This window comes from Buteo buteo, chromosome 25, assembly GCF_964188355.1.
Source record: "Buteo buteo chromosome 25, bButBut1.hap1.1, whole genome shotgun sequence".
Taxonomy (NCBI): Eukaryota; Metazoa; Chordata; class Aves; order Accipitriformes; family Accipitridae; genus Buteo; species Buteo buteo.
The window spans coordinates 6972906-6985380 of record NC_134195.1 but is presented as its reverse complement, the minus strand read 5'-3'; the positions used below and the strand labels follow the sequence as shown (position 1 = coordinate 6985380).

General features: G+C 42.5%; 1 protein-coding gene across 2 annotated transcripts in view; it reads right to left on the bottom strand.

Moving 5' to 3' along the window:
* The window catches only part of TBC1D8 (TBC1 domain family member 8), a 50398-nt gene that overhangs the window by 13908 nt on the left and 24015 nt on the right, over positions 1–12475 (bottom strand). For both annotated transcript variants that reach the window (XM_075057454.1, XM_075057455.1), the window contains exons 5-9: positions 11618–11858; positions 3959–4166; positions 2561–2755; positions 1132–1314; positions 589–739 (exon numbers count right to left, since the gene is read on the bottom strand). In XM_075057454.1, coding sequence (XP_074913555.1) covers positions 589–739; positions 1132–1314; positions 2561–2755; positions 3959–4166; positions 11618–11858 — 978 coding nt within the window. The remainder of the gene's footprint in view (positions 1–588; positions 740–1131; positions 1315–2560; positions 2756–3958; positions 4167–11617; positions 11859–12475) is intronic.

Below are 12475 nucleotides of genomic sequence, written 5' to 3'. Positions count from 1 at the left end.
GCACTGTTCACACCCTTCAAGGAGGAAAAGCTCCACTTTTAACAAATGTTTGAACATGTCATATACTGGATTAAGGACTAAACTTGAGATTGTACTGTAGGCACGTTCTGGCTCTGCCAGATCTGAGGATGAAATGAGTTGTTTTTTCCATCTCCAGTTTCTATTACCTCTGCCAACATTCAACATGAAGCAGGAGCAGGACTGCTGTTTTCAAGATGTCATTATTTTGCAATAATTTGATTTGTCTAGGGCTAAATCAATACTTATGCTACAATCTAATTGTTGCTTGAGGATGAACATTATTTTATGAAAACATGACATAAATTTAATATATTACACAGATGAAGAAGATGTTATTTCAAGTGTTCTGCTCATCATGTCACGTCATCCTGAGATAAAATTTTTACAGATCTACCTAGGTACTTCCTTGCACTTATTAGTTCAGTTCAGATCATCTCTCTTCCGTCAGCAGTATCATAAGCTCCATGTAAACAACATTTAATTTCCCATGGGAGATTTCCTGCCTAAATGTTTTGCCATGTTCAGAATCAGATGATGCCTACAGCCAACATTTCAAAGTGTGCCCACCTGAGAAGAGCAGCCAGAGTTTGCCTCTTAAAGATTCAGGGATTCCCATAGCAACAAGTTTTCTGATCTTCTCTGTGCGAAACATGCACACGGTTCTGCCATATTCTACAAAATGGTCATCCCACAGGCTCTCTTTGATTTGCTCCCTAGACTGGAACATGAAGATATATTTTAAAAGAACAAATCATGTGCATGTGAGATCTGGTAAACAGAAACATTTTAACTATTAGAAATTCTGCAAGGTATTTCCATTACCAATGGAAATGGGAAGTCTGCTCTAAAGACTACAACTTCCCCCCCATTTTGCATATGCACTTCACCACGCAGGCAGAAAAATTATAAATATTCACCAGAAGGAAATGGGGGGGACAGAGAATAAAAAACTCCCAAGCAAACAGAAAATCCATTATCCCATATCTAATTTGTCCAGCCAATACAGAGTTCATTTTACTAAAAATGAGTATCTGTTTGAATGTCACCCCAGCTTTAAAAAAAAAAAAAAACAACATAAAACTGCTACAACTTCCTCCAAATGTTACATACCTTTCCAAAATCAAGGCCTGCCATTCCTGACTGATGGAAGTCCGACCTTAGTGCTTCTGCATTGAGCAAATAACTGCTCTCCTTTCCACATTCGCTTCTCTCCTTGCCTTGCAAAGCCTCCGTTCCTAGATGCGCAGGCTCACCATCCTTGAGCACGCATGTGGATCCAAAGGCAGGACTGTTCTGCAACACAGAATCAAAGCAGTAACAACTGAGAAGAGGCTAAGAACTATGTCTTCAGCCGTCTCCAAGACACAGAGCTGGGTCAGCCTTTGCCGTTTGCATCACAATCTTTCACGCCTTTCAGGAAGAAAGGCCTTACTCCAGACTTCATACAAATTATCATTCATTTGTATGTCAGGAAAAGGGTTGTTACTTTAAAGCAGAAGTTGTTAGTAAATTCTAAGTGTCCTTGATGAAAAGCTACCAAACAATCTTCCACTTCGGTTAGGATTTGAAAAACAGAATCAGAGAACAATTTAGGTTGGAGGGGACCATCTTTTTCAATCCCCTGCTCAAAGCAGGGCCCCTCCGACCAGGTTTTTGGGGGCTGTGTCCAGTCGAGTTCAGTAGCTCCAAGGAAGGGGACTCCACAGCCACTCTGGGCAGCCTGGTCCAGCTCTGCCCACCCTTGAGGGCAAATCTTTCTCTTTTTATCTATTCAGATTTTCCCTTGCTGCATCTTGGGACTATTGCCACTCGTCTTTCAGCTGGCACCTCCAAGAAAAGTCTGGCTCTGTCTTCTCTGTAAGTCCCCATTAGCTAGTGGAAGACAGGCTGAACAAGCCCTGCTCCCTCAACCTCTCCTCATAAAGCATGTGCTCCAGCCCCTGACCATCTTGTAGCCCTCCACTAGACTTACTCCAATGTGTCGATGCTTTTCTTGGGGGGGTGTAGAGTCAAAAGTCGACACAGTACTCCTGATCAGCTTCAGAAGTGCTGAATAAAAGGGAATAGTTAACATCCTTTGACCTGCTGGTTACAAACCTGCTAGTACAACCCCATATGGCTACTGGCCCTCTCCACTGTAGGAGCACACTGCTGACTTAGAAGCTCAACCTGTTGTCCGCCGTGACCTCCTGCCTTTACCACACACCAGCCAGGGCCCAGCCCCTCCTGTGGCACGGGGTTCTTCTGCCAGGCTTCGCATTTGCTTTTGTTGAACTTCACAAGGTCTCTATCACAGCCCATTCCTCCAGAACATAGAGGTCTTCATGAAGGGCAGCCCTGCACCCCACCATACTCGCTGCTTCCCCTGGTGTGTCAATCACAACCGTGCTGTGGGTGCGCTCCATCCCATCAGGCAGGTCTTTAAAGAAGGCATCAGACAGCACTGGCCCAAGAGCAACCCCCTGCAGAAGGCAGGACAACGGACCGATGGATAAACACGTTGAATTCATAATCCAATAAAACCCCAGAAGTTCAGTACCTGGTTCTTATTTTGCAAGTTGTTACAGTGCACTGGGTTGCTGGAGTTCACTTCTTTTAGCCTCTGGAGCAGGTTCTCCACCAAAGTATCCCGGTCCTTCAGCTCAATGAACTGAAAGGCTGTCTTGCTCCTTATGCTAACAATGATGGGATTAGGGAGAAGGCTTGTGTCCTCCATCTTCTCTATACTGATGACCTTTTCCAGAAACATTATAGAAAACACATTATGCACCACATCCACAGAAACATTGTCAAATACTCTACATGTACCAAAATGTACAAACACAGCATTCATACGCACACATGCTTTAAACATGGTTATTCATATTGGCCTTCCTTGATCAGACACATCCTACCACCTGAAGTTCATGGTCTCTTTAGAAGCTCAAAGCAGGCACCAAAAAGTATCCCAGCTGCCTTTTCTTGGGTTTTGGGTTTTTGGGGTTTTTTTCCTAAATGACTTTGCAGCCCACTTCTGGAGAGTGGACTGAAAGGAAAGATAAGAAATGGGAGCATGATTAAAACAAGATTTAGAAAAGGATCAATATGATCAAATTCTGGGGAATGGAGGAGGAAATTTACTTTTAACCTTTTGCAGGCAGGGGAAAACAGTTGTTTCTTTGTTTCTGATTAAGTACATAACACTGTTCTTTTATTGTTTTCTGTTTCTGTAACAGTGGAAGGTAAGTTGCTACAGTTAAGATAGCATTTGGATGTTACTCTGTTATTAGCCAAGGATGAAAAGAAAGCTTTAATTAAGAGATCATAACAGCCTTGTATCCACAGCAGATCAGGCAGGTGTTTGCTGACAGCTTCCTTCTCCTCTTCTACTCCCACCACCTTCCCATGCGCTCTCCCTCCATTTAAATAAGTCTTTGATTTCATGGAAATTTGGCAGCTCGTCACTGCATCCAGAACATCCCCTTTTTCTCTCTGCCCTACAGCTTTGCAAAATATCCACAGGTCTGCTAGAGTTTGTCTATGGAGGGAGATCTTCAACACTTCAAAATGTTGATCCCAGGCAAGGATGCTTTTATATTGCCAGAATGGGTCCAAGCTGAAGTCTCCATCAACACCAAGCTGGATATATCCGTTTGTGGAGCTGGGAGGGGAGCCCTGTCTGAGTCTTGGACTGAGCAGACTCTGCTTTTGCAGTGCTCTGTCCTGCTGCATTACCTGTTCACCCTTCACCTTGAGGATCATGTTGAATCACCCATATTTTTAGGAACTCTTGCCCTAATGAATCCCAGAACAAGCTTTACAACAATCCTGTAGGCACGATACACACAAGCATCCTACTCTTTTTCATCAAACGATAGTTTGCAGATAAGTGACAGTGGATGCTTACAGCAGAAAAAGGTAGATAAGGACCCGAAATGAAACAAACAAACAACTCTACCTCTCTAAGTGGGATGATAACATTGCAGCAGCCATTTTCTTTGCTGGCAAAACAGATATAACTGTCTGAAGTATACATCCTTCCCGCTGTGTGACAGCGACTAAACGGCGTCCAGAGAGAACAGTCTACAACTTCATGCAGCTTCTCCTTCCTGGGCAATCTGAAGAAGGCCCGAAAGAATTCATTCTGTGCTCTGGCTTCAAGATCCCTTAAAAGAAAGCAGTAAGAGCGAATCACAAGACCCCGAAAGCCAGGACATCCAGTCCAAGGTTTGCTTTTCGTGTTAGCCTCCCCAAGAGCGAGGGAAACAGAATAAAAGCACCGTGCATGGCAATCTTCACTGCCTATGTGAACAGATCAATAAAAGACTTGACTTTGAAATACAAAAAAGAATCATTATCAATACTTGCTTGTTTAACAATAAGGTCAAAAGCAACTACTGTACTGACTAGGAAAGGAAAGGGCACTAATTTAAATCAGCTGGTTTGTTGGGGATTTTTTAAATTATTATTTAACCATGCATTTTCTATGGCTGCTGTATGACTTTCCAGCCTCAAAGAGTTACAGATTTCAATGCCCAGGAGATAACTAAATCTTTCATCTCACGAACATACATTGAGCAATGGAGATTAGCTTTATGTTCCTTGTTTCCCCTCCCAGTAGTATTACCAACATCACCCCAGGGATTTGCATCTGCACCCAAAAGTAATGCATTCGCTCGATAAGTACTTCTGAAACGGTCAGTAATAGAAGAGTTAATGATGGTGGCAATTACATCATCGCATCCTTGACTTGGAGAGGTATCAGCCTCTGAGAGCCCCCAGAACAGTTGCAAAATGCAAAACAGTTTCAGGTCACTTACAGACTCAGTTGGGAATAACAGCACCAGCTACATTCAGTTTGGACTTGGCTTCCTTCCAGTCACCCATCCACATTTATGTGGAGAGAAAAAGTTTAAATAAATGAAGCTTTCATTACTGAGCTATGGTTATGCAGACTTGGCTTTGGGGATTTTTTTTTTCCTCCTCCTTTTTTAATGAAGAAATCTGCAGTAATTTAGAGAGCTATGTAATTACATTATAAACAGGCCATGGCTATTAGCTCACCAACAGCAGCTCCAGAAACATTAGGGCTTAAATTCTACCATTTTCTTTACTACAAGTAAATTTTTCCAAACATGATTCACCTCAGGAAAAAAAAAAAAAAAAAAAAAAGCTTGACTTTGTTCCATTGAAAGAATTTAAAGCGTGGGCTGGAGCATAACAGGGAGTGGTACCTTGGTGCTGTAAATCCCCTCTCCGCTCCTTCCTTCACCCTCCTCTTCTGCTGACACCTTCCCCCTACCCCAGCCCTGCTGTTTAAAGATAAATTGAGACAGATGAAGCCTGTGCTTCAGTAAGTAAATCAATTGTTTCGGTTTTTTTATTTCAGTTTAATCCATAGAGAAAACTAAAGCCATGTGAAACAGGGAGGAAGACAATCGAGAACAAACCAAGACCTGAGAAGGGAGGATCTGTATCTGCGACCAACAGAAAAGACAGAATGCGCTCAACCAGCATTCGGCTGCTGTTTCCTTCTCAAGCATTATCTCCCTTAATAATATTATCCAAGGAAAACAGACAAATAGTCTCCTGTTTTTCACAAAGAACAAAGAGAAACCCTCTTTGTGGAGGAAGACAAAAAGGTTGCTCCCAAGTTAAAATTCCACAGCAAGAGCAACTCTGATAAGTGCCCGCAGCGATCCGCTATTGTGACAAAGCTGGATCAGGATATGCCTCCTAGTTAACTCACCACTAAAATATTTTCCATTTCTGCACGGCACAGATGAATGCTGCTGATAGCATCTGCAGTCAGGTCCGGGTAGAGCTGTGCTCTCCTGCTATTGTGCTGAGAAGGTAAGACCCTCCCTGCATCTACTTGGTTGTGAAAATTTCTATACCTTTGTATGAAAAGAGGCATTACACCTAAGAGTGGGACCTCCGTTGAGGCAGAGAGCATCTGTTACTTAAGAGCTGACTGTTTCTAATGCTCCAAAATCTGCAGTTTCCGAGTTTTCAGGATTTTGCTTTCTCTTGGGGCTGCAGGCTCCAGGTGTGGGGCCTTTTAGACAAGCAGCCACAGGTTTTTAAGCTGAAGAATGACATTTCCTGTATCTGAAACAAAGTAAATTCACCAAGCGCTGCATCCAACCCTCTCACCCCATGCTGGCAGAAGGCTGCCAAGCCCAACATCCCTGGAACTGCCCGTGTCCCCCCCGTGACTCCTGACACAGGGTCACACAGGACCACCGCAGAGACCGGACCGCAGCCAGGGCTGCCCCACAGACAAGTGCCAAAACAGGGGCCAGCCCGCTGGCAGGAGGGATCCTGGACAAAACAAAAGGGTAGCACGGGGATGAAATGCTGTCAGCACCTACCGCTGTGGGCTCAAACGAGAGGTTTTATTAAAAAGTGGCACACTGTGAAAAGCTTTCCTGTTAGGCAGGCAAATTCTAGGGCTTAAAGCAATTGCTTCACTTCATGAATACAGCCAAACAAAATTAGAGCTGGTTAAAAAAAACCCCAAACCCTCCAACTGCAAAAAACCCACCCACTAACAAAATTAGCTCCTAAAACAAGACAGGCATTGTTTAAACGTGATACAGCAAAGATGCAGCAACTGGCCCACGTCACCAGGACCCACAGCTTCCATTTTGAGTTTCACAGTACCTCCAACACTGAACAGAAAGGCAACCTTGCTACCTAAGGCCCAGTCTGTTGAAATTTTGTCCTCTAACTTAAAAATGTCCATGTTGGTTTGGTTTTTAAGCAAATGCAGCATACTGAGCTGCACCTAAGAAAAAAAAAGGAATGGTATCATTATGTAAAAATGACATTTATTGAGTGTTAACACATGCATCAGAAGAATAAAAGGCAAGGAGATGCAATTGCCTTGTTCCCTACTTTTCAGAAAACTCAGCAATTCTTTCCAAACGCAGTTCCCGACTTGCACGTTACGGGATCCTGGACTGCCTCCAACTCCAGCACTTCAAAGTGCACAGCAAGTCTGAACTGTGATAACTCCTTGTGTGTGACCCGCACGTTACCTTCCAAGAGTTTTAAATTAAAGGAAATAACACACAAGACTAACAAAATGCCTAAAAGTATCAGGACACTTAAAATTGTGTCCTCACTGTCAAATGTTTTTCTCTGCTTTGTATCTAACAGAAGTCAACTTGGCAAGATTTTAGCTCTGCTGAGTCACTTGCTCCCTATCTAAAATCTAACCAGACTGGCTGACCTCTTGCTTTTAGAGACGAATTACTAGACTCTCCTTGCTATTCTGACTCCAGAGAGTTACAAATTTTGGAAATAACACATGCAATTATATATGTCTTGTTTATTGGACTGCTAAATTTGCGTGGCAAGAAAGGCTTCTCGTAAGCAAGCCAGGAGAAGCTGAGAAGAGTCAACTTGACTTGTCAGGACACATGTAAACTGAACATCATTCCTTTATGTAACAGGAACACTGGACTTGTAGGGAGGAGATGCAATGGATATTCTAGCCAGAACTGATGAAAGCCTTGGTATTTCCCCACATGGAACTAATAAAACCAGATTGAAGTAAAAAACTGTTGTACCAAGCCAGTTGAAAAAAAGAGTACCCCAAAACGCAGCCCTCAAAGGCTCCCTGGTAAATTGGAAAGCTGTATCAAGAGGACCTCCTTGGGGGTCTGTCCTGGACTAGCTTCTGTTCAACATCATCATCAGCAATCTGTACAACGGATCAAGAGACTGTTGTTATTAAACCTGCACACGATGTGAAGCTGGTAGAGGCTAATGAGCAGAAGAACAGGAACAGATTCAGATTTATATCCGTAAAGTTAAGGGATGGTGTGGAAAAAAAAGCATTACAAGTATTTTCAGGTGCACATCATAAGCTGCACAAATGCAGTATGGAGATCAACTCCACCAGCAGCCATTTGGCAAAAAGAAAGGACCTAGGCGTTACGCAGGATCACCAGCTGAACGTGAGCCGACAGCCTCGTGCTCCCAGGAGGAAGAGGAGCACCGTGCTGGGCTGCAGAACTGCACGGCCACTGAGATGCAGGACAGCAGTCCCGGAGTGGCTGCAGAGATGGTCACGCTGCTCCTGCCCGGGTCAGAACCAACTAGGAACTGGGGGCAATCCCGTATCCCACCACACCACGCCTGCAGCCCCATGGGATAAGTGACGAATGTCCAGAGAAGAGCAACCAGAAGGGCTAAAATCAAGACCTCTAAGAAAAACCTGGCTGAACTAGCGGAAGGAAAGAGAAAGGAGATGCATACCAACCTCCAAATACACAAATGGTTGCTCTGAAGAGAGAGAGAACACCGATCTCTTCAATAGTACTGGACAGGACAAGTAGCAGACTCAAAAAGCAGCACAAAAGGTTCAAGTTAGAATTCAGAAAGTCTTTTCAATGACAGGACAGCGAAGTACTGGTATGGATCCTGATATTTCCATTACTGGAAATCCTTAAAAACAGGTTGGGCAATCATCTGTCACAAGTGACACACAGAGACAATCCAAACCCTGCCTTTTGCCAGGCAGGTGCAATAAAAGGAGGGTCTTTCTAGTCACATCCTCCTTGTTGCTCAAGGTTTACAGTGTTCTCGGATTCCCTCTCTGAAGGAATTCATACAGACTGAAGTGACGTTTACGATTAAAGATACTTCAAACACTTTCCATTCAGCTTAGATCACTGTTAAAAACCGTCTTTGCCTTCATATGAAGCAAAGCCGTCCTCACTGACAATTCACAGTTAGACATGAAGAAAAGAAACCGAGGTGGTTAGAGCCTGGAGAAACGTATCATACTTTTGAAACCTTACTGACAGCAGCACTAAAGCTTTTAAATCGCGTGTTCTGCTCTGGCCAATTTCCTCGGTACATTTGCGGAATGCAATGGATATTCTTGCATCCTGAAAGAGATGGAAATAAGAAGTACGAGTACCTATACCAGAGATTTTAGCGACCTTCCTATAAAAAAAAAAGAAAAAATAGTTACCGTATGTTCCAGTAAAATTGTATGGCACATAAATATATCTGCAAGAAATAGCATTTCTAGTTATCAAACACCTCAGCTCTACTTTGCTTTTTATGGCAATTAACTTAATTGCCATTAATCCCTTTTAATCTATTGTTCCGGGCCTTACGCTCTCATTAAGCAGCAAGGAAACTTGTATATTTCTGGCTATGATATAATCTGTGTCACAGACTGTGGGCCTAATCCCACAGCCTCTCTGAGTCCCCTCCCTTGACCGCTCAGCAGGATGACCCCAAGAGCCTCAGGAACAGCAGCAAAGGTTTCTGCTTTTCAGAATGTAGAATATACAGACCATTAAAAATGCATTTTTTAAAAATAAGGATATTGAGACAAGCCTCTTGCAAAACAAAGCCTAACAAACAAAAGCCATCTACAGCAACTTCATTAGGCACAACTGGAATAGCTCTAATGATGTGTGGATTATTGCTTTCATTTTGATAGACTACTGTTTGCTTCCAAATCATGCACAAGAATTAACAAAGACAATTATTGGGGGAAAATGTTGAGAGAAAAATAATTGTTCTTTTAGTACTACAATGGCTTCAGGAAAAAAACAGCAACAAAAACTTCATACACCAAAAAAGTTCAACTCCCCCCAAACATGTTAGCATTAAAAACCAGTTTATCCACTATTCAAACTACAGTCTTGCTTAATCACGTTACATCAAAGTGGTTGCTGAAGTGTGACAAAGGGCACCAGAAACAGCAACTTCTCCAACCACTACCCAATTCATGCAGAGGAAATGGGATTTTGGCATCTTCCATGTTTCTATGTTTTCCCTTCTGCCATCTCAAGTTATAGCACATCATCACAGGTTAGAGAACATCTTGCCCAGGAACTCTCCAGTAAATATATTTTTATCCTTCCCTCTCCTCTGCTGCCCCCAACTTTTTTTTTTTTTTTTTTAAGTTGGAAGGAAGGAGAGGAAAAAACCTTTTTGAGTAAATGGGTGGGATGGTTTCTGTTGCTGGTTTGCTAATAGACATACTACTTTTCAAAAACGCCACAAGGTACTTACAGGTTGATTCCCTGAGAGCCTCCTTATTACAGCACATTACTAAGCTTGTACTTTTCTTTGCAACCATAATTTTAGTTTCTTTGCAGTTTTCCATTCAGTTGGCACCCCTGACTCAAAGACTATTTGGGGAAGTGACAATGGTGAGTTAAAAATCAGTAGATGCTGAAAATCCCTCCCCCCAGTTTTTTGTTACATCTCCTCCAGATTTACTTTCCTTGCTTTGTGCATCTAACTTTTCCATCCAAAAGCGGGAGGAGGGTGGAGTGGTAAAGCATGGAAGGGGGCTCAGATACAACCTGTTACTCACAGCCATATCCTACATTAGTTGAAGCGCATATCCTACATTTCTTGGGCCAAAAACCTACAATGTTAACAACATCCAGTTACATATATATTGTAAAAACAACAGTAGCTCCTGTGTTTAAACGAACCCGGGCTATGAAAAAAAAGCCTGCAAAGACATTCGTGGCTGCTCACCACTATCACCTCAAATTAATTCCTTGATGACATCATGGATGAAATCCTGGTATCAGTGATTTTCTTTATCGTGTGTACATATGAAATGGCAGAGAAAGTGCATTTTATTGTTTTAAACTCCATTATGAAACTTTGTATAAGTGTTTAGCTAAGATGTATACCCAACACCACTGCAAAAATGTTCCTCAGAAACAATAAAGCGGCTACTGGACACGTTCTCTTTTTTGGGAAAGGATACCACGCATTCTTTATGTTTTAGCCAGGAAGCAACACCTGGGTCATACCTCTGGCAGAGGGAGAGGAAGGAAGAGCAGGAAAGGGTATGATTCAGGAAGGGATAAGTGTTCCACTCACACCCCATTCAGAAAAGAAGTATTTTAAACCAGCACCTTAACCCTGACGCCTCAGGCAAATTCCAGTTTGGGCTATTCCATCCTGCCCACCTAAAATTCCTCTGGGCAGTTTCCCTTCCCCTTTCCCACAGCAGCAAATAAAACACAGAGTTGTGTGTTGTGCTTCTAGCAAAGAAATAGTTATCAATCTTCCCCCTGAGATCCCAATGCATTTCTGTAGTGGGAGCGGAATGCGGAGATGCATTTCGGGGACGCATGGGGTAGAGCTGACAATAGCATATTAATTTGTTGCAACTGCCTGTAGGTTTTTTAAGTCCTATAACTGCTTGCTAAGTCAGCTATGGCAATCACGCTAGTGGGAAATTCCCTGTTTCAGATATGATCAAAAGCAATAATTCTACAGAATTGACAGCACTAGGAAAGCCTACACATTGCCAAAATTATAAACAAAATAATGTTTCTCTTCAGGGAAGATGGAAAATATCCCTTGCTGCAATCTATCCTTCTACAGGGAATGGTACTTTTAAAACAAATGAACAAAAAACCACAGTGATGTTCAAGGAAAGAATATAAAATGGAAAAAGGTATCTTGCACACAAGTTAAAATGCACCTATTGGATACACCAAAACACATTATAAAATCTCTTTTGTGCCCAAGCAGGTAAACCTTACCCAGCTAACACAGCAGACCATGAAGCCCACCATCGAACCTCTGCTCATACAGCAATTTAGCTTTTTACCTCTTGGTAATCTGAGTAGGATCCTGCAGGCCTGGATCCAGTTCAAAGATCTCATTATCCAGTAGCCTTCGGAGCGTCACATCTGCCAGTTGCTCCATGATCCTGAAAGCCTCAGCAATATTGAGGAATGTGGAGAAGTCGCGCTCTTTATTTGGAGTGGTGACACGGACCGTGTCAGTCATGAAGACGTTGGATGTTCTTTCCAGCTTCTGGACCTCAACCCAGGGAATGATAAGTTTCACTGCCATCAGAGAAAAAAGCAGAAGTGGGTTGGAAACTCTGCTTACATTTTTCAGATTTCAGAATGAACTGCCAACAACCGAAGAGGAGAGAGACCCATTTTTACAGACAAAGACCAAGCAAAAGCTGAAATGCCTGTCATCACTCTACATTCATTCTCCCCCACTCCAAAAGACTGTCTTTTTCAGAATCTCTCCCTCAAAATTTCACCTATTTTCATAAGAAGTGCTGGACTGGGGAGTTCTGCCTTTGCACAACACCTGCCACAAGCTGTGCTCCTAACTCCTTTACAAGTCATTTCTGCAGCCTGCTTCATTACTACCAGAAGAAACAGTTCATTTCAAGAGTACAAAGACAATAAGGAAAGGCTTTGTAATCTCCCAGAAAGAAAACTGTAGGCAGGTGGAAACCCAATTACATGCACAGTACTTTAACTTTTAAAATAAAGCTAACTCCCATACAAAAGGAAGCTTTTGCACATGGACATTTTTATAAAGTTTAATTACTACTATAACCAGGGCATTAAAAAAAAAAAAAAAAGCTGCCTAGGCAACAGAATCTTCTCATTTTGATTACTTTTTACTGAAAAGGTGCACAGGCAAATCTTGCCGTGAACAT